Here is a 23,179-nt window from a genome sequence, read left to right on the forward strand (position 1 = left end):
CAATCCATCTGCACCCTTCAACTATTGGGTATCGAAGCTAGACACCTGGCACGAACTGGCAATGTACGCAATAGAGGTGCTGGCTTGCCCGGCAGCCAGCGTTATGTCGGAACGCTGTTTCAGTGCTGCCGGAGGCATCGTCACAGATCGGCGTATCCGCCTCTCTACAGAAAATGCAGACCGTCTGACTCAAATTAAAATGAATCAATCCTGGATTGGAAATGACTACGCAACACTCCAGGACCCCAACCAAGTAACATGACCAATGAACATCTGGGATGGTGTAGCGTTTCCGGTCCCTGTTTATTGAACCTCTCATCTGTATTACATTTATGACTGCATGGCGGCAAAAAGCATTGCTGCTATATCCGCACGCTTTTTGTCCTCATGCAAGGCCTGGGTTGTTGTGTCTCAAAAACCGTGGCCTTCTCCTCCTGCGCCTGCTCCTGTTCCATCACGTCTGCTGCTGCTGGGTTAGCGTTGCCGCGTGGTCCCTGTTTATTGAACCACTTATCTTTATTACATTTATGACTGCATGGCGGTACAAAGCATGCTATCCGCACGCTTCTTGCCCTCATGCAAGGCCTGGGTTGTTGTGTCTCACAAAGCGTGGCCTTCTCCTCCTGCGCCTCCTCCTGTTCCATCACGTCTGCTGCTGCTGGGTTAGCGTTGCCGCGTGGTCCCTGTTTATTGAACCACTTATCTTTATTACATTTATGACTGCATGGCGGTACAAAGCATGCTATCCGCACGCTTCTTGCCCTCATGCAAGGCCTGGGTTGTTGTGTCTCACAAAGCGTGGCCTTCTCCTCCTGCGCCTCCTCCTGTTCCATCACGTCTGCTGCTGCTGGGTTAGCGTTGCCGCGTGGTCCCTGTTTATTGAACCACTTATCTTTATTACATTTATGACTGCATGGCGGTACAAAGCATGCTATCCGCACGCTTCTTGCCCTCATGCAAGGCCTGGGTTGTTGTGTCTCACAAAGCGTGGCCTTCTCCTCCTGCGCCTCCTCCTGTTCCATCACGTCTGCTGCTGCTGGGTTAGCGTTGCCGCGTGGTCCCTGTTTATTGAACCACTTATCTTTATTACATTTATGACTGCATGGCGGTACAAAGCATGCTATCCGCACGCTTCTTGCCCTCATGCAAGGCCTGGGTTGTTGTGTCTCACAAAGCGTGGCCTTCTCCTCCTGCGCCTCCTCCTGTTCCATCACGTCTGCTGCTGCTGGGTTAGCGTTGCCGCGTGGTCCCTGTTTATTGAACCACTTATCTTTATTACATTTATGACTGCATGGCGGTACAAAGCATGCTATCCGCACGCTTCTTGCCCTCATGCAAGGCCTGGGTTGTTGTGTCTCACAAAGCGTGGCCTTCTCCTCCTGCGCCTCCTCCTGTTCCATCACGTCTGCTGCTGCTGGGTTAGCGTTGCCGCGTGGTCCCTGTTTATTGAACCACTTATCTTTATTACATTTATGACTGCATGGCGGTACAAAGCATGCTATCCGCACGCTTCTTGCCCTCATGCAAGGCCTGGGTTGTTGTGTCTCACAAAGCGTGGCCTTCTCCTCCTGCGCCTCCTCCTGTTCCATCACGTCTGCTGCTGCTGGGTTAGCGTTGCCGCGTGGTCCCTGTTTATTGAACCACTTATCTTTATTACATTTATGACTGCATGGCGGTACAAAGCATGCTATCCGCACGCTTCTTGCCCTCATGCAAGGCCTGGGTTGTTGTGTCTCACAAAGCGTGGCCTTCTCCTCCTGCGCCTCCTCCTGTTCCATCACGTCTGCTGCTGCTGGGTTAGCGTTGCCGCGTGGTCCCTGTTTATTGAACCACTTATCTTTATTACATTTATGACTGCATGGCGGTACAAAGCATGCTATCCGCACGCTTCTTGCCCTCATGCAAGGCCTGGGTTGTTGTGTCTCACAAAGCGTGGCCTTCTCCTCCTGCGCCTCCTCCTGTTCCATCACGTCTGCTGCTGCTGGGTTAGCGTTGCCGCGTGGTCCCTGTTTATTGAACCACTTATCTTTATTACATTTATGACTGCATGGCGGTAAAAAGCATGCTATCCGCACGCTTTTTGTCCTCATGCAAGGCCTGGGTTGTTGTGTCTCACAAAGCGTGGCCTTCTCCTCCTGCGCCTCCTCCTGTTCCATCACGTCTGCTGCTGCTGCTGCTGGGTTAGCGTTGCCGGTCCTTGTTTATGGAACCTCTTATCTTTATTACATTTATGACTGCATGGCGGTACAAAGCATGCTATCCGCACGCTTCTTGCCCTCATGCAAGGCCGGGGTTGTTGTGTCTCACAAAGCGTGGCCTTCTCCTCCTGCGCCTCCTCCTGTTCCATCACGTGTGCTGCTGCTGGGTTAGCGTTACCGGTCCCTTTTCCTGGAACCTCTTATATGTATTACATTTATGACTGCATGCCGACAAAAAGCATGTTACCTGTGCAAAGAAAACAGACATTTCCCGCATTTAAAAGACAGTTTTCCCTTTGAAACTTTAAAATCGATTTTCTCAAAAACTATAAGCTCTTTTTGCTAATTTTTTTTTTCCTCTTGTACCCACTCCCAAGGTGCACATACCCTGTAAATTTGGGGTATGTAGCATGTAAGGAGGCTTTACAAACCACAAAAGTTCGGGTCCCCATTGACTTCCATTATGTTCGGAGTTCGGGTCGAACACCCGAACATCGCGGCCATGTTCGGCCTGTTCGGCCCGAACCCGAACATCTAGATGTTCGCCCAACACTACTTGTGACCACTGATCCATTCACAGCTGTGCTCTGATACCCTCCGACCACCACTGTCACCACTGAGATGGTGTAATTAGCCCCAGATATCAGGTTCTGAAGGGTGACAGTGGTTGTGTTGCTGATCACACTCCAAGTGCTGGAAGATGAGGAGTTCCAGTAAGTGACATTATAGGACTTTGTCACACCGGCCATATTTGCTGGCTCTCCCCAGGACAAGGTGATGCTGTTGGTCGTACTGCTGGTAGAATTGATGTTTCCGGGTGGAGTGGGGACTGTGAAACACACAGAGGGAATACAGACAGTTTATTCAAACTAAAACAAAATTCTGTACTGCTTTCATGCATTGGATATGATCTGAATTATGCTGGCTTCACACCACATATAAAGAAGGATGTTTATTTACAATAGAGACAAGCGGATCAGCCGGCAAGTCAGTGAAATACGTCCGTGTACAACATATCATCAGATCCACTGTGACCATACAAGCTGCCAATCCGATATAATGTGGGCCTGGCCTGACACATGGATTATTATTATTAAATTGCACACTTATATGGTACTGACGGTTCTGGCAGCATATTACACATCACAACAGATCAATTCCCATCAGTAACTGCCATAGGGATCTGATGCACTAAAGTCCAATGTATTCCATCCACCCTCGCCCTTGTAAGTTAATAATTAGCAATATGTACATCCCGACCCCAGGTCACTTATATCCCTCCCTCACTCCACATCCCTCCTCCATACACAGTGTGCCCTTCCCTCTATAGCTTACCCTCTTGTCATCCTTATGGCTTTCCCTCCCCTTGTGGTCTACGTCAAACACTCCCTACTGGCCAGCCCTTTTCATGCCTCCCAATCTACTTAGACACACAGAACATCCAATCTTGTGGATATAATGGATGTGCCAGGTATCTGGGGCATGCAGACAGGCCAGGGGAGGAAGGTGAATACACAATACAATTACTATGCACAATTTTAATGGAATTGGAATGATCGTACAACACCTGACAATGTGCACCACACGTTATAGCTGCGGTGAGCCCCCAAAAAACACCCTCAGAACAGGTAGGTAGCCAGTTGTTGTGCCCCCAATGTTGGTAGCTAGGTAAAGTTTCCCCCAGTATAGGTTAGTCAGGTACAGTTGCCCCCAGTATAGGTTGGCCAGGCATTCTCTTCTTCACTTCCTGTCTTTGCCTGGTGCTGTCCCCAGACTTCTGCCGCCTGAGGAAATCGTCTCACTTGGCATAATGGGTGGACCAGGCCTGCACCTTTGATTTTAATGTAAACAAAAGAAAGGAAGAGATATTGGTCTCTTCTGGCTATTCTAAGCCTGGGGAAAGAAATAGTTAACACAACCTAATCTTACTAAACAATACAGTTCTCTGAGTAACTGTCTCTTCAGGATCAGAATCCTTGATTTTGCCAAGTACAAAGGTGTCAAACCCGGAATTGGGTTTGGCTCATACAGGTTCTGGAAGGAGGGAAGGTTGGAGGGCAGTGGAGGGCCAACATTTCGCATAAGCAAAATTTTGCACTGAAATTCGCAATTACGTATCGTAATCGTAATGTGAAATTTCATAGAAAACCGTAATTTTTTATGTAATAATAATAATTTCACGTAATTTTTTGCGTAATTTTCACGTTATTTTGCTTCAAGAGAATAGTGGGTATGAGTTAAAAAAAATAGTTTTTCAAAAAGACCTTGTAGTTTTAATCCATTTTAAAAATGCAAAGAAAAATGTTCTTTAACCTCTTGAGGACCGCAGTGCTAAACCCCCCTAGTGACCAGGCCATTTTTAGTAAAATAGGCCACTGCAGCTTTAGGCCAAGCTGCAGGGCCGCACAACACAGCAAACAAGTGATCCCCCCCCCCCTTTTCTCCCCACCAACAGAGCTCTCTGTTGGTGGGGTCTGATCGCTCCCCCCATGTTTATTTTTTTTAATACAAATATTTTTGTTATTTTTTTTATAAAAATACCTGTTACTTTAAATTCCCTCCCTCCCTCCCTCCCTCCCTCCCCCCAGCCGGCCAATCATGGCGATCGGCTGTCATAGGCTTCAGCCTAAGAGAGCCGATCGCTCTCTTGTCCCCCAGGGGGACAGCCGTGTCACACGGCTGTCCCCAGTACAGCGCTGCTGCTGATCGCAGCGCTGTACATTTAAGTACACGGCGGTTTTGCCGTGAAACAGTCTTCCGAGCGGCGATCGCCCACCAAGCAGGAGATGCGCACGATCTCCTGCAAACTGCTGCCCCAGGACTTTACGCCAATCGTTAGCTGGTCCATTGGCGTGACGCGGTTGGCAAGCGGTTAAACAGTCATTTTTCTGAGTTAAGAAACATTTCTTCTTCGCATTTTTAAAATCAATTTTCTCAAAAACTACAAGGTCTTTTTGAAAAATTCTTTTTTTGACTTGTACCCACTATTCTCCTTAACATATGTAGCAATTTGATGTCAATAGCATGTATGGGGGCTTTGCTATTCACTGCCAAAATAGGCAAGAAATTACACGAAAATTACGCGAAGTGTTATGCGAAATTACGAATGACTACGAAATCAATTAAATTTACAAATCGTAATTACATATAGACAGAATTGCGAAAAATTATGTGAAATGTAGCGTAATCATAATTAGCTGATTATGAGTGTAAAGACGGGGGTGGGGGTCCGAAAAGCCAAGAGCCGAGGCAACCATACTACGGCACCACCAGTCACTCTCTGCAATAATCTCCTATCCCTATTATTATTATTATTATTGTTCAGGAAGCAAGGTTTGTTCTGCAATACTAAAAACAAGACAAATAAAGACTTTTTGCCATTTCTTAAAAAAAAAAAGAATAAATCATTACTTACAGAAAAAAAGAGTTATAGGTAACAAAGTTTTAACATGTAGCAAACAGTTTAAAAATAAAAAGGAGGAAATAAAGGAATAAAAATACTGAGTTAGCAGATGTCTGAGTCAAGCTCATTGTGGAATACAGATACAAAATCCTTTAGCGAAAGTCCATGTAACAGTTGTCTCCATGGGACTATGTTGTCTTGAAGAATCCACTTGGAGGCGGGATTAATAATCTTGCCCCCCTCCGCTCCATGGTGACCTGTCCCTGCCTTTCAGGGCATTTTGGGAGGAAATTTGTTTATAGATTTTCTGAATATGTCATATCTTGGCCTCACTACTCGCCCATAAAATATGACCATACACTCATGATTCGTACATCTTTCTGGTTGATCTGAGACCAAACAGCAGAGCCCTAGCACAAATTATTACCCTACTTCATAACCAGGGTTTTGTGGCTCAATGCCAGCAATGCATTGGTATATTTTTCGTAACGATCAGCAGTACATTATCTCTTAAAATCAAACAAATATGAAATGTACTACATGTTATCATGTTCTTACACTGAAATATCCACATTTTTTTTTTGCATTGGAATTCTGGATGCAGTGGAAATAGCCCCATTGAAATACATTGTGTCATAACATAGCAGCCATTTGTGATAGTGGGATAATACAGACAAATTTGCATGTGGTGAGAACGGGCCGAGTGTTACACTGGTCATATCTTATATGTGTAACTACCAAATTCACTAGTCAAAGATATACATATTAAAGTTTAGCATGTGGAAATGCATTGACCCAAGGTGCACTAATTTTCTACTAAAACAAAAAAGCTTAGACAGTAGTGGTGCTCATCATGAGCTCATGATCAGCAGTAACTCATGATTGACCACGAGTCTTAGTGATCGGCTCTCATCATGAATGCACTCGTGATTGCAATCGTTACCCGACTCGTGATTACGAGTTACTTGTGATCTGATCCCTAGTCATGATTCGTGATTAAAAGCGTGCCAACTTAAATGGTTAATAGCAAAGCCCTCTTACATGCTCAAAACACCAAATTTGCTAGATATGTTAAAGAGACTCCGTAACAAAAATTTCATCCTGTTTTCTACCATTCTACAAGTTCTAAAACCTTTCCTAATGTGCTCTGGCTTACTGCAGCACTTTCTACCATCACCATCTCTGTAATAAATCAGCTCATCTTTCCCCGGTCGGACTTGTCACCCTGTGTCTGGAAGGCTGCCAAGTTCTTCAGTGTTGTGGTTCTGTGATGCATCTCCCCCCTCCAGGCCCCTCTCTGCACACTGCCTGTGTGTTATTTAAATTAGGGCAGCTTCTCTCTGCTCTATTATCTTTTACAAGCTGGATAAATCATCCTCTGAGCTGGCTGGGCTTTCACATACTGAGGAATTACATACAGGCAGAGCTGTCTGCACTCTGCAGGAAGAAACAGCCTGACACTTCAGTGGAAGATAGCTGCAGGGGGATAGAAACACACAAATGATCTCTTGAGATTCAAAAGGAAGGCTGTATACAGCCTGATTGTGTATGGATGTATTTTCTAGGTGTGGAAATACTGTACATCAACCTACTTCCTGTTTTGGTGGCCATTTTGTTTGTTTATAAACAAACTTTAAAAAAATGTTTTTAACCACTTTTAATGCGGCGGGGAGCGGTGAAATTGTAACATAGGGGAATAGGAGATGTCTCCTAACGCACTGGTATGTTTACTTTTGTGCGATTTTAACAATACAGATTCTCTTTAAGAAGAACAGTGGGAACAAAAGGAAAACATTTTTTTCAAAAAGACATTATAGGTCTTTTTAAAAAATAGGTTTTTGAGAAAATCGATTTTAAAGTTTCAAAGGAAAAAAACTATACATTTAATAGTCTTTTTGAAAAAAAACATTTTTTCAAAAAGATATTATAGGTCTTTTTAAAAAATAGGTTTTTGAGAAAATCGATTTTAAAGTTTCAAAGGAAAAAAACTATACATTTAATATATTATATATTATAATATTTCACCGCATTTAAATGTATACTTTTTTCCTTTGAAACTTTAAAATCGATTTTCTCAAAAACTATAAGGTCTTTTCGTCTTGTTTCCACTGTTCTTCTTAACATATCTGGCAAATTTCCTGTTTCTAGCATGTAAAGGAGCTTTGCTATTAACCGTTAAACTCTGCAGGTTTTTAATCACGAATCATGACTCGTGATTCATGAAAACATGCAGTTATTCGACTCAAAACCGCACTTAAGTCGGATATCTGTTTCTATTTGTGATCGTGATCATGAGTCAATTTGTAATTGGGCGGAGTCAAATTCGTGATCACTCGAATTCATGATTGGGAGTATCCAAGCATCTTCCAACATTAGGAGGGCTACCTTGCAAGTAGAGGGGGAACCATCTGCTTCTAAAAACTTCACCTATTCACAGAAAAGCTTAAAGAGGAACTCTGGTGAAAATAATGTAATAAAAAAGTGCTTCATTTTTACAATAATTATGTATAAATGATTTAGTCAGTGTTTGCCCATTGTAAAATCTTTTAAATCCCTGATTTACATTCTGACATTTATTACATGGTGACATTTTTACTGTTGGCATATGATGTAGATGCTGCATGTTTTTTTGGCAGTTGGAAACAGCTGTAAACAGCTATTTCCCACAATGCAGCAAGGTTCACAGACAGGAAACTGCCAAGAGTATGTGTTCAGAATTTCTTTGTGGGAGGGGTTTACCACAATATCAGCCATACAGCGCCCCCTGATGGTCTGTTTGTGAAAAGGAATAGATTTTTCATGTAAAATGGGGTATCAGCTACTGATTGGGATAAAGTTCAATTCTTGGCCGAAGTTTCTCTTTAATAAGAAAATGACCAGTAACCCCATCCAACAGAATACCGGATGCACTAAAATATAAACTAATCCAAACATAAACCACATTTTTCCAGAGAAATCAGGAAAATGGCTGATTCAAATATAAACTGTGGATAGAAAAGCATGGTTTGCAAAAATAATGGGTATAAATGCTATTTAATATGTTTATCTATCACATTTTTCACCTGTTTACAGAATTATTGCTCGGACAGCTTTTCTGCATTTATACAGCAATGTTTGTGAGGAGACGTGTGCAAACTGGCTGAAGAAACGAGGACAATGAAGAGGAAAGGGAGATATAACTGTGATTCTGAACACAGAATACCATGAGACAGAATCACCCACTTACTTGTGACCGCCCATCTGGTGACAGCTGTGCTCTGATACCCCCCGACCACCACTGTCACCACTGAGATGGTGTAATTAGTGCCAGACGTCAGGCTCTGAAGGGTGACAGTGGTTGTGCTGCTGGTCACAGTCCAAGTGCTGAAAGAGGAGGAATTCCAGTAAGTGACATTATAGGACTTTGTCACACCGACCATATTTGCTGGCTCTCCCCAGGACAAGGCGATACTGTTGGTCGTAGTGCTGGTAATGCTGATGTTTCCGGGTGGAGTGGGGACTGTGAAACACACAGAGGGAATACAGACAGTTTATTAACCCATTCAGGTTCCGTTGTTTTCACTTGAGAAATGTTCACCTCCCATTCATTAGCCTATAACTTTATCACTACTTATCACAATGAACTGATCTATATCTTGTTTTTTCCGCCACCAATTAGGCTTTCTTTGGGGGGTACATTTTGCTAAGAGCCACTTTACTGTAAATGCATTTTAACAGGAAGAATAAGAAAAAAACGGAAAAAAATCATTATTTCTCAGTTTTCAGCCATTATAGTTTTAAAATAATACATGCCTCCATAATTAAAACTCACGTATTGTATTTGCCCATATGTCCCGGTTATTACACCGTTACAATTATGTCCCTATCACAATGTATGACGACAATATTTAATTTGGAAATAAAGGTGCATTTTTTCCGTTTTGCATCAATCACTATTTACAAGTTTAAAATAAAAAAAAAAATATAGAAATATTTCATCTTTACATTGATATTTAAAAAGTTTAGACCCTTAGGTAAATATTTACATGTTTTTTTTTTTTTATTGTAATGTTTTTTGTTTTTTTATATTAAACATTTTATTTGAGTATTTTTGGGAGGGTGGGATGTAAAGTATAGTTTTATAATGTAATTGTGTGTTATTTTTAATTTTTTTTTAATTTTAGTTGTAGTTTTACTTTTTGGTCACAAGATGGCGGCCATGAGTTTGTTTACATGACGTCACTCTAAGCGTAACACATGCTTAGAGTGACTCATCGGGAAGGGAACGGCCAGAAAAAGCACAGCTTCCGAGAGAAGCTGTCGCTTTTTCAGCGGGGGAGAGGAATCAGTGATCGGGCACCATAGCCCGATACATTGATTCCTTGGCTACCGAATCCGCGGGCGGGAGTGCGCGTGCACGCGTGCGATCGGCCGCGGGAGCGCGCGGTAGCACGCATGGTTCCTGGACGTAGTTTCTACGTCCAGGAACCAAAATAGGTTAAGGCTATAACACACTCTGTATGGCTTTCATACATTGGATATGATCTGCATACATTGCATATGATCTGCATACATTGGATATGATCTGCATACATTGGATATGATCTGCTGGCTTCACACGTCACATAAAGACAAACCGCTACTCACTACAGAGACAAGCAGATAGATGCACATGTCAGTGGATCGTGTCTGTGTACAATGTATAGATCCGCTGTGACCATACATGCTACATGGATTATTATTATTATTATTATTGCACAGTTATATGGTGCTGATAGTTCCGGCAGTGTATTACACATCACACACTGATCAATTCCCATCAGTAACTTCCATAGGGATGCAATACATCCACCCACCCTCCTCCTTGTAAGTTAATAATTAACAATATGTACATCCCAACCCCAGGTCACTAATATCCCTCCCTCACTCCACATCCCTCCTCCATTCACAGTGTGCCTCTTCCCTCTATAGGTCATCCACCCATATGGCTTTCCCTTCCTTGTAGTCTATATTAAATGCCCCCTACTGGCCAGCTCTTTTCATGCCTCCCAATCTACTCGGACACACAGAACATCAAATCTTGTGGATATAATGGATGTGCCAGATAGCTGGGATTGGGCATATAGGCCTCGATTCATCATTGTCTTTGAGATAACTTTTTTCAGTTTGTTAAATTACCGAATTCGAAGTTTATCGATTTCTAGTTGTATTTATCAAGGTTTTTCCGGATTCTGTGTGAATTCAATAAAATATCAGTAACAATTCGGCAACGTGTCGATATTTCTATTTTACAGCGGTAATTTAACACAAGGCCATAAGATTCCAATGGATTTGTGGGTAAAGGCAGTCCTTTGAACACCACGTAGCAACATTCTGAATAGGGCTTAACACCTGGACCAGGATTCTGGAAGTGGCTTGGGACAATCCCACAATTTCGCCAGCTGCGGCTTGATAGGAGCCTTTTCTATAAAAATATAGTGCAGCTAGCAAATTTAGTTAACCCTGGCACTGCCTGTGTTCTCTTACAAGATGATTCAAGAGAAATGACGATGTCCTGGTATAGCAAATAAATCTATTCTCTTGCAAATTGATACATAACGACTTCAAATGGCTCCATCTTCTCTGTCAGCAATGATCTGACAGGAATAACAACAGAGCAGTGAAGGAGATAACTAATCCTAAATGTAACGCTAAACCACGCCCACTTTCATTTTCATGAATTGCACTTTCTTCCATTTTAACGCATCACTAACGAATGATTACCGCTGTAGATAAATTTGATGAATCCTGAAATCAACTTAACAAATTCGGTATTTTACCAAACTGTTATTAACCAATTCGATAAGTCTTGATGAATCGAGGCCATAGACAGGTCAAGAGGGAAAGTCAATTTTAATGGTAAACACTGCCACCTTTAAATCCTACTAATATTATACATAGGAAGGTTCGGATTTTTAGATGTTTCGATGTTTGTTACTCGATCACGCAACAATGGCTGAACGGATTTGAATGAAATTTGGAACACACATAGTACTACTTGGAATAACATATAGGATACTTTTTATCCCCATAACCAAAAAGTGGGCGGAGACAAAAAAAATTCACTGGGAAAATGTAAACTGCAGCCATTCTTACACTGTTAATGCCAGGGTTCTCAAACTTTGCACAGTTGGTCACTGGGTGACTGGGATTAATATTCAGAAAATGGGTGGAGCCTACAAAAGCCAATCAAAATTCACCTATTGCCTTTCAAGGGGAATAATTAATTGCTGCCATTCTTGCACTGTTAATGGCACAAGCCTCAAACCTGGTACAGTTGGTCATTGGGTGACGGGTTCAAATTCAGAAAAATGGGTAGAGCCACAAACAGCCAATCAGATTTGTTTCATTTCAATGCAAATTATTGATGCCATAGACCGTAAAGCTCACAAACTTGGTCATTGAGTAATTGAGTAATTGTGTGTTAAGGTTATAAAAGGTGGGCGGAGCCAATACCAGCCAAATGAATGCCTGAGCCACCCCGAGACATCGGCTAGTCTAATTTAAACAAAAGAAAGAAAGAGGAATGGGTCTCAATCTTAGTGCTAAATTAACAAACAATTAGTGTAATAAAGCAAAAACATGTTTGCATATTACTTGCACTATTTATACATTTGCATACAACTTACGGTACATTATTCATATATTGCAAATATGAATCTAATAATATTGTGCCCCCATTCTTAGTGTTACACTGGTCATATCTTCTTATATGTGTAACTAACATTCTCACTACTCACATATATCCACATTAAAGTGGATCCGAGATGAAAAACTAACTATAACAAGTAACTTGTCTATATATCTTATCTAAAGTTTAGATAGTTTACACAGCAAATCTAGCTGCAAACAGCTTTAATAGAAAATAATTATTTCTTCCTGTGATACAATGACAGCAGCCATGTTGTTTGTAAACATTACACAGAGGCAGGCTTATCTGTATCTTGATCACTAAGCCTGTGAAAAAAAAAGAATCTCCCCTTCTCCCCCCTCCCTTCTGCCTCTGAAATCAATGGCTAGTAACACCTCCTCCTCCTCCTGCCCAGACTGAGCTCCCATGAGCCCTTGCTACTGCCAAGGCTCTCTGAAAACCTGTGGGTGTGGCTTATTTAGTTTATAGGGAATTAGAGTATTAAAGAGACTCCGTAACAAAAATTGCATCCTGTTTTTTATCATCCTACAAGTTCCAAAAGCTATTCTAATGTGTTCTGGCTTACTGCAGCACGTTCTACTATCACCATCTCTGTAATAAATCAACTTATCTCTCTCTTGTCAGACTTGTCAGCCTGTGTCTGGAAGGCTGCCAAGTTCTTCAGTGTTGTGGTTCTGTGATGCATCTCCCCCCTCCTGGCCCCTCTATGCACACTGCCTGTGTATAATGATCTCTTGAGATACAAAAGGAAGGATGTATACAGTCTGCTTGTGTATGAATGTATTTTCTATGTGTGGACATACTGTACATCAACCTACTTCCTGTTTTGGTGGCCATTTTGTTTGTTTACAAACAAACTTTTTAAAACTGTTTTTAACCACTTTTAATGCGGCGAGGAGCGGCGAAATTGTGACAGGGGGTAATAGGAGATGTCCCCTAACGCACTGGTATGTTTACTTTTGTGCGATTTTAACAATACAGATTCTCTTTAAAACAAAAACAAAAAAGTATTTGGCTTGAGGAATGCCCTATAAACAATAGGAAAGGAACACAATTATGCAATGAGTAAAAGTTCACCTCAGATCCACTTTAAGACTTAGCTGTGGAAGTGCACCGGCCCAATGGGTACTAATTTACTACTAAAACAGAAAAGCCTAGGGGAGGGGGGACCATCTGCTTCTTTAAACCCTTTTTGTAACACTATGAACAGACATCCTTAAGAAAATTACCCGAGTTACCCCATCTAGCAAAATACTGGATAAATTGATCCAAACTTTAACAGATTTTTACCTGGGAAATCAGGAAAATTGCAGAAACAAATATAAACCTTGCTTAGAAAACACAGTCTGCAAAAGTGATGGGTATAAATGCAATTTACAATTTCTATTAATCACATTTTTTAATTGTTTGCAGAATTATTGCTCAGACAGTTTTGATGGATTCATACAACAATGTTTGTGAGAAGTTTGCAAACTGGTTAAAGAAACGAGGAAAAGTGAAGAGGAAAGGCAGATATAGCCGTGGTTCTGAACACAGAATGCCATAAGACAGAAACACCCACTTACTTGTGACCACTGATCCATTTACAGCTGTGCTCTGATACCCCCCGACCACCACTGTCACCACTGAGATGGTGTAATTAGTCCCAGACGTCAGGTTCAGAAGGGTGACAGTGGTTGTGTTGCTGGTCACAGTCCAAGTGGTGGAAGAGGAGGAATTCCAGTAAGTGACATTATAGGACTTTGTCACACCGGCCATATTTGCTGGCTCTCCCCAGGACAAGGTGATGCTGTTGGTCGTAATGCTGGTAAAATTGATGTTTCCGGGTGGAGTGGGGACTGTGAAACACACAGAGGGAATACAGACAGTTTATTAAGGCTAAAACACATTCTGTATGGCTTTTATACATTGGATATGACCTGAATTAGGCTGACTTTACATGTCCCATAAAGACAGACCGCGATTCACAACAGAGACAAGCGGATAGATGGACATGTCTGTCAGAATACTTGTGGTTTGTTCATGCAGGAAAAGCTGCCATATGTATAGGTTTTAGTTTATACTTATTTTTAAAAGTGCTATGCAAAACTTCAGTGTAAACTCAGAAGTCAGGGTAATTCTTTAAGTATTACTCTGTGACTTTTTAACTAATGAAAATGTTCATTTGAGACTGAAGAACATTTACAAGATTGCCTACTTTAGTTACAAGGTCCTGCAGCCAGCGAGCAGATAAAATTTCCCTGCCGGAGAAAGCTAAAACATGAAAGCATAAACAAGTTTAGTACCGTTGTCTTAAGAAGCGCTGATATTATTGTTTATTATTATTTTTAGTATTTATATAGCGCCGACATATTACGCAGCGCTGTACAGTGTATATATATATATCTTGTCACTAACTGTCCCTGAAAGGAGCTCACAATCTAATCCCTACCATTGCCATATGTCTATATTATGTAGTGTAAGTACTGTAGTCTAGGGCCAATTTAGAGGGAAGCCAATTAACTTATCCGTATGTTTTTGGAATGTGGGAAGAAACCGGAGTGCCCGGAGGATACCCACGCAGACACGGAGAGATCATACAAACTCTTTGTAGATAGTGCCCTGGCTGGGATTCGAACCAGAAACCCAGCGCTGCAAGGCGAGAGAGCTAACCTCTACGCCACCGTGCTGCCCATACCATTTTACATTGCAAAGAGGTACAAAGATCAATAGCTCCTTATAAAATAAACAGAAAAATAATGATTTTTAAATTAGGTTAATAATCAGTTAATAATTCTTATATATATATATATACATATATACACACTAGCAGACCAGGGCTCTAGGGTCTGTGTTTTTCGCCGCCGCCTGCACTGCGTGCACACCCCCGCGCTCACCCGCCGAACACCCGGCCGCTCGCTCACACGCCCGCCTGACAGTTACCTATTATTATATATATATATATATATATATATGCACACACACATTATAACTGTATTCTGCAAGTAAAGGTCCTTGATTCAGCTGGAAGAACCATCCTATATTAACAATCCTATATTAGAGAAGTTTGATGTTTTGGTTATACAGTAGATGTTCTTCAGGCATTCTGGAATGTAAACAATAATCATAACAAGGGTTTTCCTATTGTCTTATATTTAGGACAATGATGCCACCTGGTGGATTTCATGAACTTTATAAAATTAATATTTTTAATACTTATTTATTACACCCCCCTAGTGACCAGGCTATTTTTTTTTTTACAATTCAGTGCTATGCAGCTTTAAAAGCTCGCTGCAGAGCCATACAAACTGAGCACACAAATGAATTCCCCCCCTCCCTTTTCTTGCCACCAACAGAGCTTGCAGTTGGTAGAATCTGATCGCTGCTGCCAGGTTTATTTATTTATTTTTATTATTTATACATTTTTTTTTTTAATTAAATGTATATATTTTTTATTATTTCAATTTCTTATGGCTTATTTAAATGTCAGGTATTCAATATACAATACAATACAATACAATAACATTTCTATAGCGCTTTTCTCCCATAGGACTCAAATATAAAACATAATATAAATATAAAACAATTATTGACACACGGGAATTTCAGTCAATCAGGACGAGAGATTAAGGGAAATTCCAAAAAGTGACCGTATACACTTTCAAACCAAGGTATTTAGAGTTACCTGGGGAATTAGGAAATAGAGATGTCCAGAACCTCCAATTTTAGGTTCGCGAACCTCCCGCGAAAGTTCGGTTCACGCAAAATTTCACGAACAGCAATAGACTTCAATGGGGAGGCGAACTTTGAAAACTAGAAACATTTATGCTGGCCACAAAAGTGATGGAAAAGATGTTTCAAGGGGTCTAACACCTGGAGGGGGGCATGGCGGAGTGGGATAGACGCCAAAAGTCCCGGGGAAAAATCTGGATTGGACGCACAGCAGCATTTTAAGGGCAGAAATCACATTGAATGCTAAATTGCAGGCCTAAAGTGCTTTAAAACATCTTGCAAGGGTATACATCAATTAGGGAGTGTAATTAGAGTTCTGCTTCACACTGACACACCAAACTCACTGTGTAACGCACCGCAAACAGCTGTTTGTATAGTGACGGCCGTGCTGGACTGGTGTGCACCATAGAGAGAGTGCAGGCCGTAGTGGTTTTCAAGCCCATATGATCGCCGGGCTGTGGTAGCTCAATGATAGAACAACAGTGACTGTCCAGCTGATCAAATTTGGTCTGTCCACAATGAAGCAACAACCTTATCATCTTGGTGTGCCACCCCCCGAGACACTCATATAGCCAGCGGTCATTGCTTCATTGTGATAAACAAGCCCCTTTACCGCGGCAAGGTAATGATCCCGAAGGTGAATGGGCACATGTACATGCCTTTTGTTTTGTTGTTGCAGCCGCAGTGCAGCCAGAAAAATTAGGCAGGCATGTACATGCACCAGAAAAAATACTATATCGGCCGCAGCTAGCAGCAGACTAAAAAATTCATCCACCTGGAGTCCTGGACCCTGTTGGCGGTGGCAGAGAAGGCAGTCAAGCGGCCTGCGGACAGAGGTGCTGTGTGGGGAGCGACTTAGTCTTGGGACAGGCAGCCAGTCACACGGTGTGCAGGCAGAGATGCTGTGTGTGGGGACTGACTTAGTCTTCGGGCGGGCAGTAGCCCTCAGGGATCCATGCCTCATTCATTTTGATATAGGTGAGGTACTTAACACTTTTGTGACTTAGGCGACTTCTCTTCTCAGTGACAATGCCTCCAGCTGCGCTGATGGTCCTTTCTGACAGGACACTTGAGGCAGGGCAAGACAGAAGTTGGATGGCAAACTGGGACAGCTCTGGCCACAGGTCAAGCCTGCACACCCAGTAGTCCAAGGGTTCATCGCCGCTCAGAGTGTCTACATTCACACTTAAGCTACATACACATGGGGAACAAAAGTGGCTATTCGCTAGCGCATAGGGGATGTGCGCGCGAGCCCGGCGACAGCTCCGCCCGTGCGACAGCTGTCTACACGTCTCTGCCCAAAGGCAGAGACACGGCGGAAGCTGTCGCCGAAGGTTCCTCCCCCCTGCCGGAAGCTCCATACATTGTGTATGGAGTTGCTGTCACTAGTCCGCATACACACGGCGGACTAGCGACAGTTGCGGCGAAGTTGCGGCGACAGCTGTTGCCGGCGATTGAACAAGTCAATCACCTGGCGACAGCTCTGAGTAGCGACGGTTCGGGGCGCGCTCGTCATACACACGGGCGACCTGTCGCCGCAACACGCGCGTGCCACGTGGTTGCGGCGACGGCCGTACCCCGTGTGTATGAGCCATTAAGGCCAGGTAGTCGGCTACCTGCCAGTCCAGGCGTTGGTGGAGGGTAGATCCGGAAACACTAAGTCGAGGCGTTGGACTAAAGAATGTCCACATGTCCGACATCACCATGATATCGCTGGAGCGTCCTGTCCTTGCCTGCGTGGACATGGGAGGAGGATTACTGGCAGTGGTACCTTTATTGCGTTGTGCTGTGACATCACCCTTAAACGCATTGTAAAGCATAGTTGACAGCTTGTTCTGCATGTGCTGCATCATTTCTGCCTTCTGGTGAGTTTGGTAACATGTCCGCCACTTTGTGCCTATACCGAGGGTCTAGTAGCGTGGCCACCTAGTAACCTAGTACAGCTCAGTCCTTTACCCTTGAGTTTTTTGTAAGAGGGTCCCTCAACAGGCTGGACAGCATGAAAGATGACATCTGCACAAAGTTGGATGCAGACGTACTATCCATCTCCTCTTGCTCTTCCTCAGTGATGTCAGGTAAGTCCTCCTCCTCCCCCCAGCCACGAACAATACCACGGTAACATCAGCACAAGCCCCCTGCGACGCCTGCTGCGGTTGTTGTTCTTCTGCTGCCGCCTCCTCGTCCTCCTCCAAAGAAACACCTTCCTCATCATCCGAGTCTGACTCCTCTTCCCTACACGACTTTTTATCCTTCTCCCCCCTCTGTGCTGCCACAGGTGTTGAGGAAACATCTGATTGTGATGTAAATTGCTCCCACAACTGTTCCTGCCGTAACTGTTCCTCTTCACGCTCCTCCACAGCATGATCCACCACTCTACGCAGGGCACGCTCCAGGAAGAAAACGTACGGGATCAAGTCGCTGATGGTGCCTTCACTGCGACTCACCAGGTTGGTCACCTCCTCAAACGGCCGCATGAGTCTGCATGCATTTTGCATCAGTGTCCAGTTGTTGGGCCAGAACATCCCCATCTCCCCAGATTTTCCTTCTACTGAAATTGTAGAGGTACTGGGTGACGGCTTACTCCTGTTCTAGCAAGCGAGAGAACATGAGCAGGGTCGAATTCCAGTGAGTCGGGCTATCACATATCAAGCATCTCACCAGCAACTTGGTTCTCCGCTGAATGTCCGCAAAGCGTGCCATGGCCGTGTAAGACCGCCTGAAATGCCCACACAACTTCCTGCCCTGCTTCAGGACGTCCTATAAGCCTGGGTACTTTGACAGAAATCTTTGAATGACTAGATTCCACGCACGGTACATGTGTCAGCTTTCCCAAATTCAAAGCGGAAAGCTGCTGTTGTCACACACCACGTTGCCGATCTCCAGCTGGTGTGGGGTCAGCCACTGATCCACCTGTTTGTTAAGAGCAGCCAGGAGAGCTTCTCCAGTGTGACTCTCCACTTTGAGGCAAGACATGGCGTGACACCGTCGTACCTGGCATGCAGCATAGGCCCTGGGGAGCTGGGGCTGTGTAGCTTTAGAGGAGATCGCAGCACCAGTAGAGTTGAACTGCCACTCAGCCAAAGAGGAGGACGACGATAGCGAAGAGGCTGTAGCAGGAGGAGAGGAGGTGGCAGGAGGCCTGCCTGCAAGCCGTGGAGGTGTCACAAGTTGGACCGCTGCACAGCCACGTGCTCCCTGCTTGCCAGCAGTCACCAGGTTGACTCAATGGGCTGTGTAAGTTATGTACCTGCCCTGACCGTGCTTGGCAGACCAGGCATCCGTGGTCAGATGGACCCTTGACCCAACGCTGTGTGCCAGAGATGACACCACTTGCCTCTCAACTTCACGGTACAGTTTGGGCATCGCCTTTTTAGAGAAATAATTGCGGCCTGGTATCTTGCACTGCGGTGTCCCAATGACCACAAATTTACCGAAGGCCTCAGAGTCCACCAGCTTGTAGAGTAACAGCTGGCGAGCTAACAGTTCCGCCACGTCAGCTGTCAGACGCCGGGCAAGGGGATGACTGGCAGAAATGTGCTTATTCCGCTCAAAGATTTCCTTTATGGACACATGGCTGCTGTGGGCAGGGGAGCAGGAACTGCTCAAGGGCAAAGGCGGAGTGGAGGAGGGTGGTTGTGAAGGTGCAAGGGAGAAAGTGGCTGAAGATGCTGTACCTGAAGGAAGAGGAGGAGAAGGAGGGTGGCTTTTCTTTTGTGTGCTGCTTTTGTTCAGGTGCTCTTCCCATTGCAGTTTGTGCCTTTTCTCCAGGTGCCTTCGTAAGTAAGGCACTTGTCCCTACGTGAGTGTTGGCCTTTCCACAGCTCCATTTTTGGAGGCAGAGCCAACAGATGGCATTGCTCCGATCTGAGGCACACACATTACAAAATTTCAAAACCGCTGAGCCCCCCTGGGGTGATGGCACTATGGTGGCCTCAGCAGCTGATGTTGAAGGGCATGTTGGCTGGCTGTACATAGGTGGCGATACATGGCGCCGGACACTGTCACCAGCTGTTTTCTGATGACGAACTCCCCCTGCTTCTTTCAGCAACTCATCTCCTCCTACTCCTCTCTTACTCCCCATCTGAACTGTCCCCCTGTTCATCTCCTCTAATGGGAACATACGTGGGATCCATATCATTGTCATCATCATAATCATCCTGCCCAGCTTCGCTTGCCTCAGACACCTCCAAAACTGCACCAACAGCAGGTACTTCATCATCTTCACACGTTACGTCCATAGTGTCGCCGCCTAACTCAGACATATGAGGTGGTGTAACTTGCTTAGCGCTTTGATCTGGTTGTAACAATAATGGCTGTGAATCAGTTAATTCCCCACCAATTAACTCCTGCGAAGTGTCAAATGATACGGATGTGGTGTTGTAGTAGCGCTGGCGGATGCGGAAGATGAGGTGTTCTGTGTTAAATAGTCAACCACGTCCTGACAATCTTGGGAGTTGATGGGACGTGCCTTCTTCTGAGCACTGTACTTTGGTCGAGGGCCACACGAAATCACATCAACACGACCTCGCACAGACCTGCCGGGTGGCCTTTCTCTGGGTCTGCCTCTACCTCTGACTGCTTTGTCCGTTGTGTCCATATCGGGGGGGGGGGGGGGGGGGGGGGAATGAAGTGAAAGGTATGCACTGACTTGACTAATACAATGTGCAGTCACACAGGTGCAGTTAACAGGTATGCACGGAGTGGTATATCACACTGCGTGCGCTCACGTAGGTAGGTGGGTGCACTGAACACAACAGGTAGGTATATCCAGTGATGAGGTGGGTGCACTGAACACAACAGGTAGGTATATGCAGTGATGGGTATTACAATGTGCCCCTGTCACAGACAGACAGGTAACGGACAGGCACAATGACACTGTGTGCGCTCACGTAGGTAGGTGGGTGCACTGTGAACAACAGGTAGGTAGGTATATGCAGTGCTGGGTATTACAATGTGCACCTGTCACACACAGACAGGTAGTGGACAGGCACAATGACACTGCGTACGCTCAACTCACGTAGGTAGGTGGGTGCACTGTGAACAACAGGTAGGTAGGTATATGCAGTATTGGGTATTACAATGTGCACCTGTCACACACAGACCAGTAGCGGAAAGGCACAGTGACACTGCGTGCGCTCAACTCACGTAGGTAGGTAGGTAGGTGCACTGTGAACAACAGGTAGGTAGGTAGGTATATGCAGTACTGGGTATTACAATGTGCACCTGTCACACACAGACAGGTAGCGGACAGTCACAGTGACACTGCGTGCGTTCAACTCATGTAGGTAGGTAGGTAGGTATATGCAGTACTGGGTATTACAATGTGCACCTGTCACACACAGACAGGTAGCGGACAGGCACAGTGACACTGCGTGCGCTCAGGTAGGTAGGTGGGTGGGTGCACAGTGAACAACAGGTAGGTAGGTATATGCAGTGATGAGTAATGTGCACCTGTCGCACACACATGTAGTCACTGAATGTGCTGGGCCTGGCAGTGGCACACACAGTATGAATTATCAAGGGTGTCTATGCAACACAAGTGTCAGTGGGACACACAGAAAAAAAAAATAGATCACACAAACAAGATTAGCTCTCAAAAGAGCTGTTGTGGGGCACTATTTTAGCAATAAGAATCCGCAAGGAGCAAGCTAAGAAGCCTACAAGAGCCTAACTAATCTTTCCCTATGAGTCTGATGCAGCTGTCCCTTCCCTATTTACTGGAGGCACACGAGTAGAATGGCCGGTGGTGCCTGCCTTTTATAAGGGGGGGAGTGGCTCCAGGAGGGAGTGTAGCCTGATTGGCTACAATGTGCCTGCTGACTGTGATGTAGAGGGTCAAAGTTGACCCTAATAGTACATTATGGGGCGAACCGAATTCCAGGAAAGTTTGCGGTTCTCCGTGATCGCGAACCACCGGAAGTTCGCCGGCGAACCGTTCGGGCCATCTCTATTAGGAAAATGACTGAATCAAATATAAACCTTGGTTACAAAAACACGGCCTGCAAATATGACGGGTATAAATGCTATTACAAATTTCTATTTATCACATTTTTTTACCAGTTTGCAGAATTATTGCTCAGACAGTTTTACTGGGTTCGAACAACAATGTTTGTGAGGAGAAGTTTGCAAACTGGCTGCAGAAATGAGAAAAAGTGAAGAGGAAAGGGAAATTTAGCCGTGATTCCGAAAACAGAATGCCATGAGACAGAATCCCCCACTTACTTGTGACCCTCCATCCGGTGACAGCTGTGCTCTGATACCCCCCGACCCCCACTGTCACCACTGAGATGGTGTAATTAGTGCCAGACGTCAGGTTCTGCAGGGTGACAGTCGTTGTGGTACTTGTAGTGCTCCCAGCAATGGCAGATGGAGATGATGGACTCCAGTAAGTAACATTATAGGACTTTGTCACACCGGCCATATTTGCTGGCTCTCCCCAGGACAAGGCGATGCTGTTGGTCGTAATGCTGGTAACATTGATGTTTCCGGGAGGAGTGGGGACTGTGAAGCACACAGAGGGAATACAGACAATTTAGTAAGCCTAAAATAAATGCTTTATTGCTTTCATATATTGGATATGATCTGAATTAGGTTGATTTCACACCACATATAAAAACGGTCATGACATACGCTCCTCCCATTCACCCGCCCGCTATCCTCACTTCCACCCAAACATGTTCGCTTCTACCCACTGCAACCCACCCTTGGCTGCCCCCACAGTCTATTTATTTTCACAAGAGGTGCCCGCACACTACAAAGGCGATTATATACATCCTGGCACACACCCAGGTAAGATGCTTGGCTCCCTGCGTTACAGAACCACAACCTTCAACCACCCCACTGCTCTCTCTGCATTTACCGGTAACTCAGCAGAAGCTGATTACCTGCAGAGGTGCCGTTTCACTTGTTTTTAATTCTTAAAGGGACACTTAAGTCAAACAAAAAAAATGAGTTTTACTCACCTAGGGCTTCCAATAGCCCCCTGCAGATGTCCGGTGCCCTTGCCGTCTCCCTCCGATCCTCCTGGCCCCGCCGGCAGCCACTTCCTGTTTCGGTGACAGGAGCTGACAGGCTGGGGACGCGAGTGATTCTTCGCGTTCCCAGACACATTAGCACCCTCTATGCTGCTATATGGTATATGATCTATGCTATAGCAGCATAGATGGCGCTTTTGTGGCCAGGAACGCGAAGAATCAC

General features: G+C 44.5%; 1 protein-coding gene across 1 annotated transcript in view; it reads right to left on the reverse strand.

The window, feature by feature from the left end:
• LOC137537964 (receptor-type tyrosine-protein phosphatase beta-like) overlaps positions 1-23,179 on the reverse strand; it is a 421,053-nt gene that overhangs the window by 302,467 nt on the left and 95,407 nt on the right. The window contains exons 14-16 of the mRNA XM_068259888.1: positions 22,205-22,483; positions 13,837-14,109; positions 8,828-9,100 (exon numbers count right to left, since the gene is read on the reverse strand). Coding sequence (XP_068115989.1) covers positions 8,828-9,100; positions 13,837-14,109; positions 22,205-22,483 — 825 coding nt within the window. The remainder of the gene's footprint in view (positions 1-8,827; positions 9,101-13,836; positions 14,110-22,204; positions 22,484-23,179) is intronic.

The sequence above is a fragment of the Hyperolius riggenbachi genome, chromosome 11 (assembly GCF_040937935.1).
Source record: "Hyperolius riggenbachi isolate aHypRig1 chromosome 11, aHypRig1.pri, whole genome shotgun sequence".
Lineage (NCBI taxonomy): Eukaryota > Metazoa > Chordata > Amphibia > Anura > Hyperoliidae > Hyperolius > Hyperolius riggenbachi.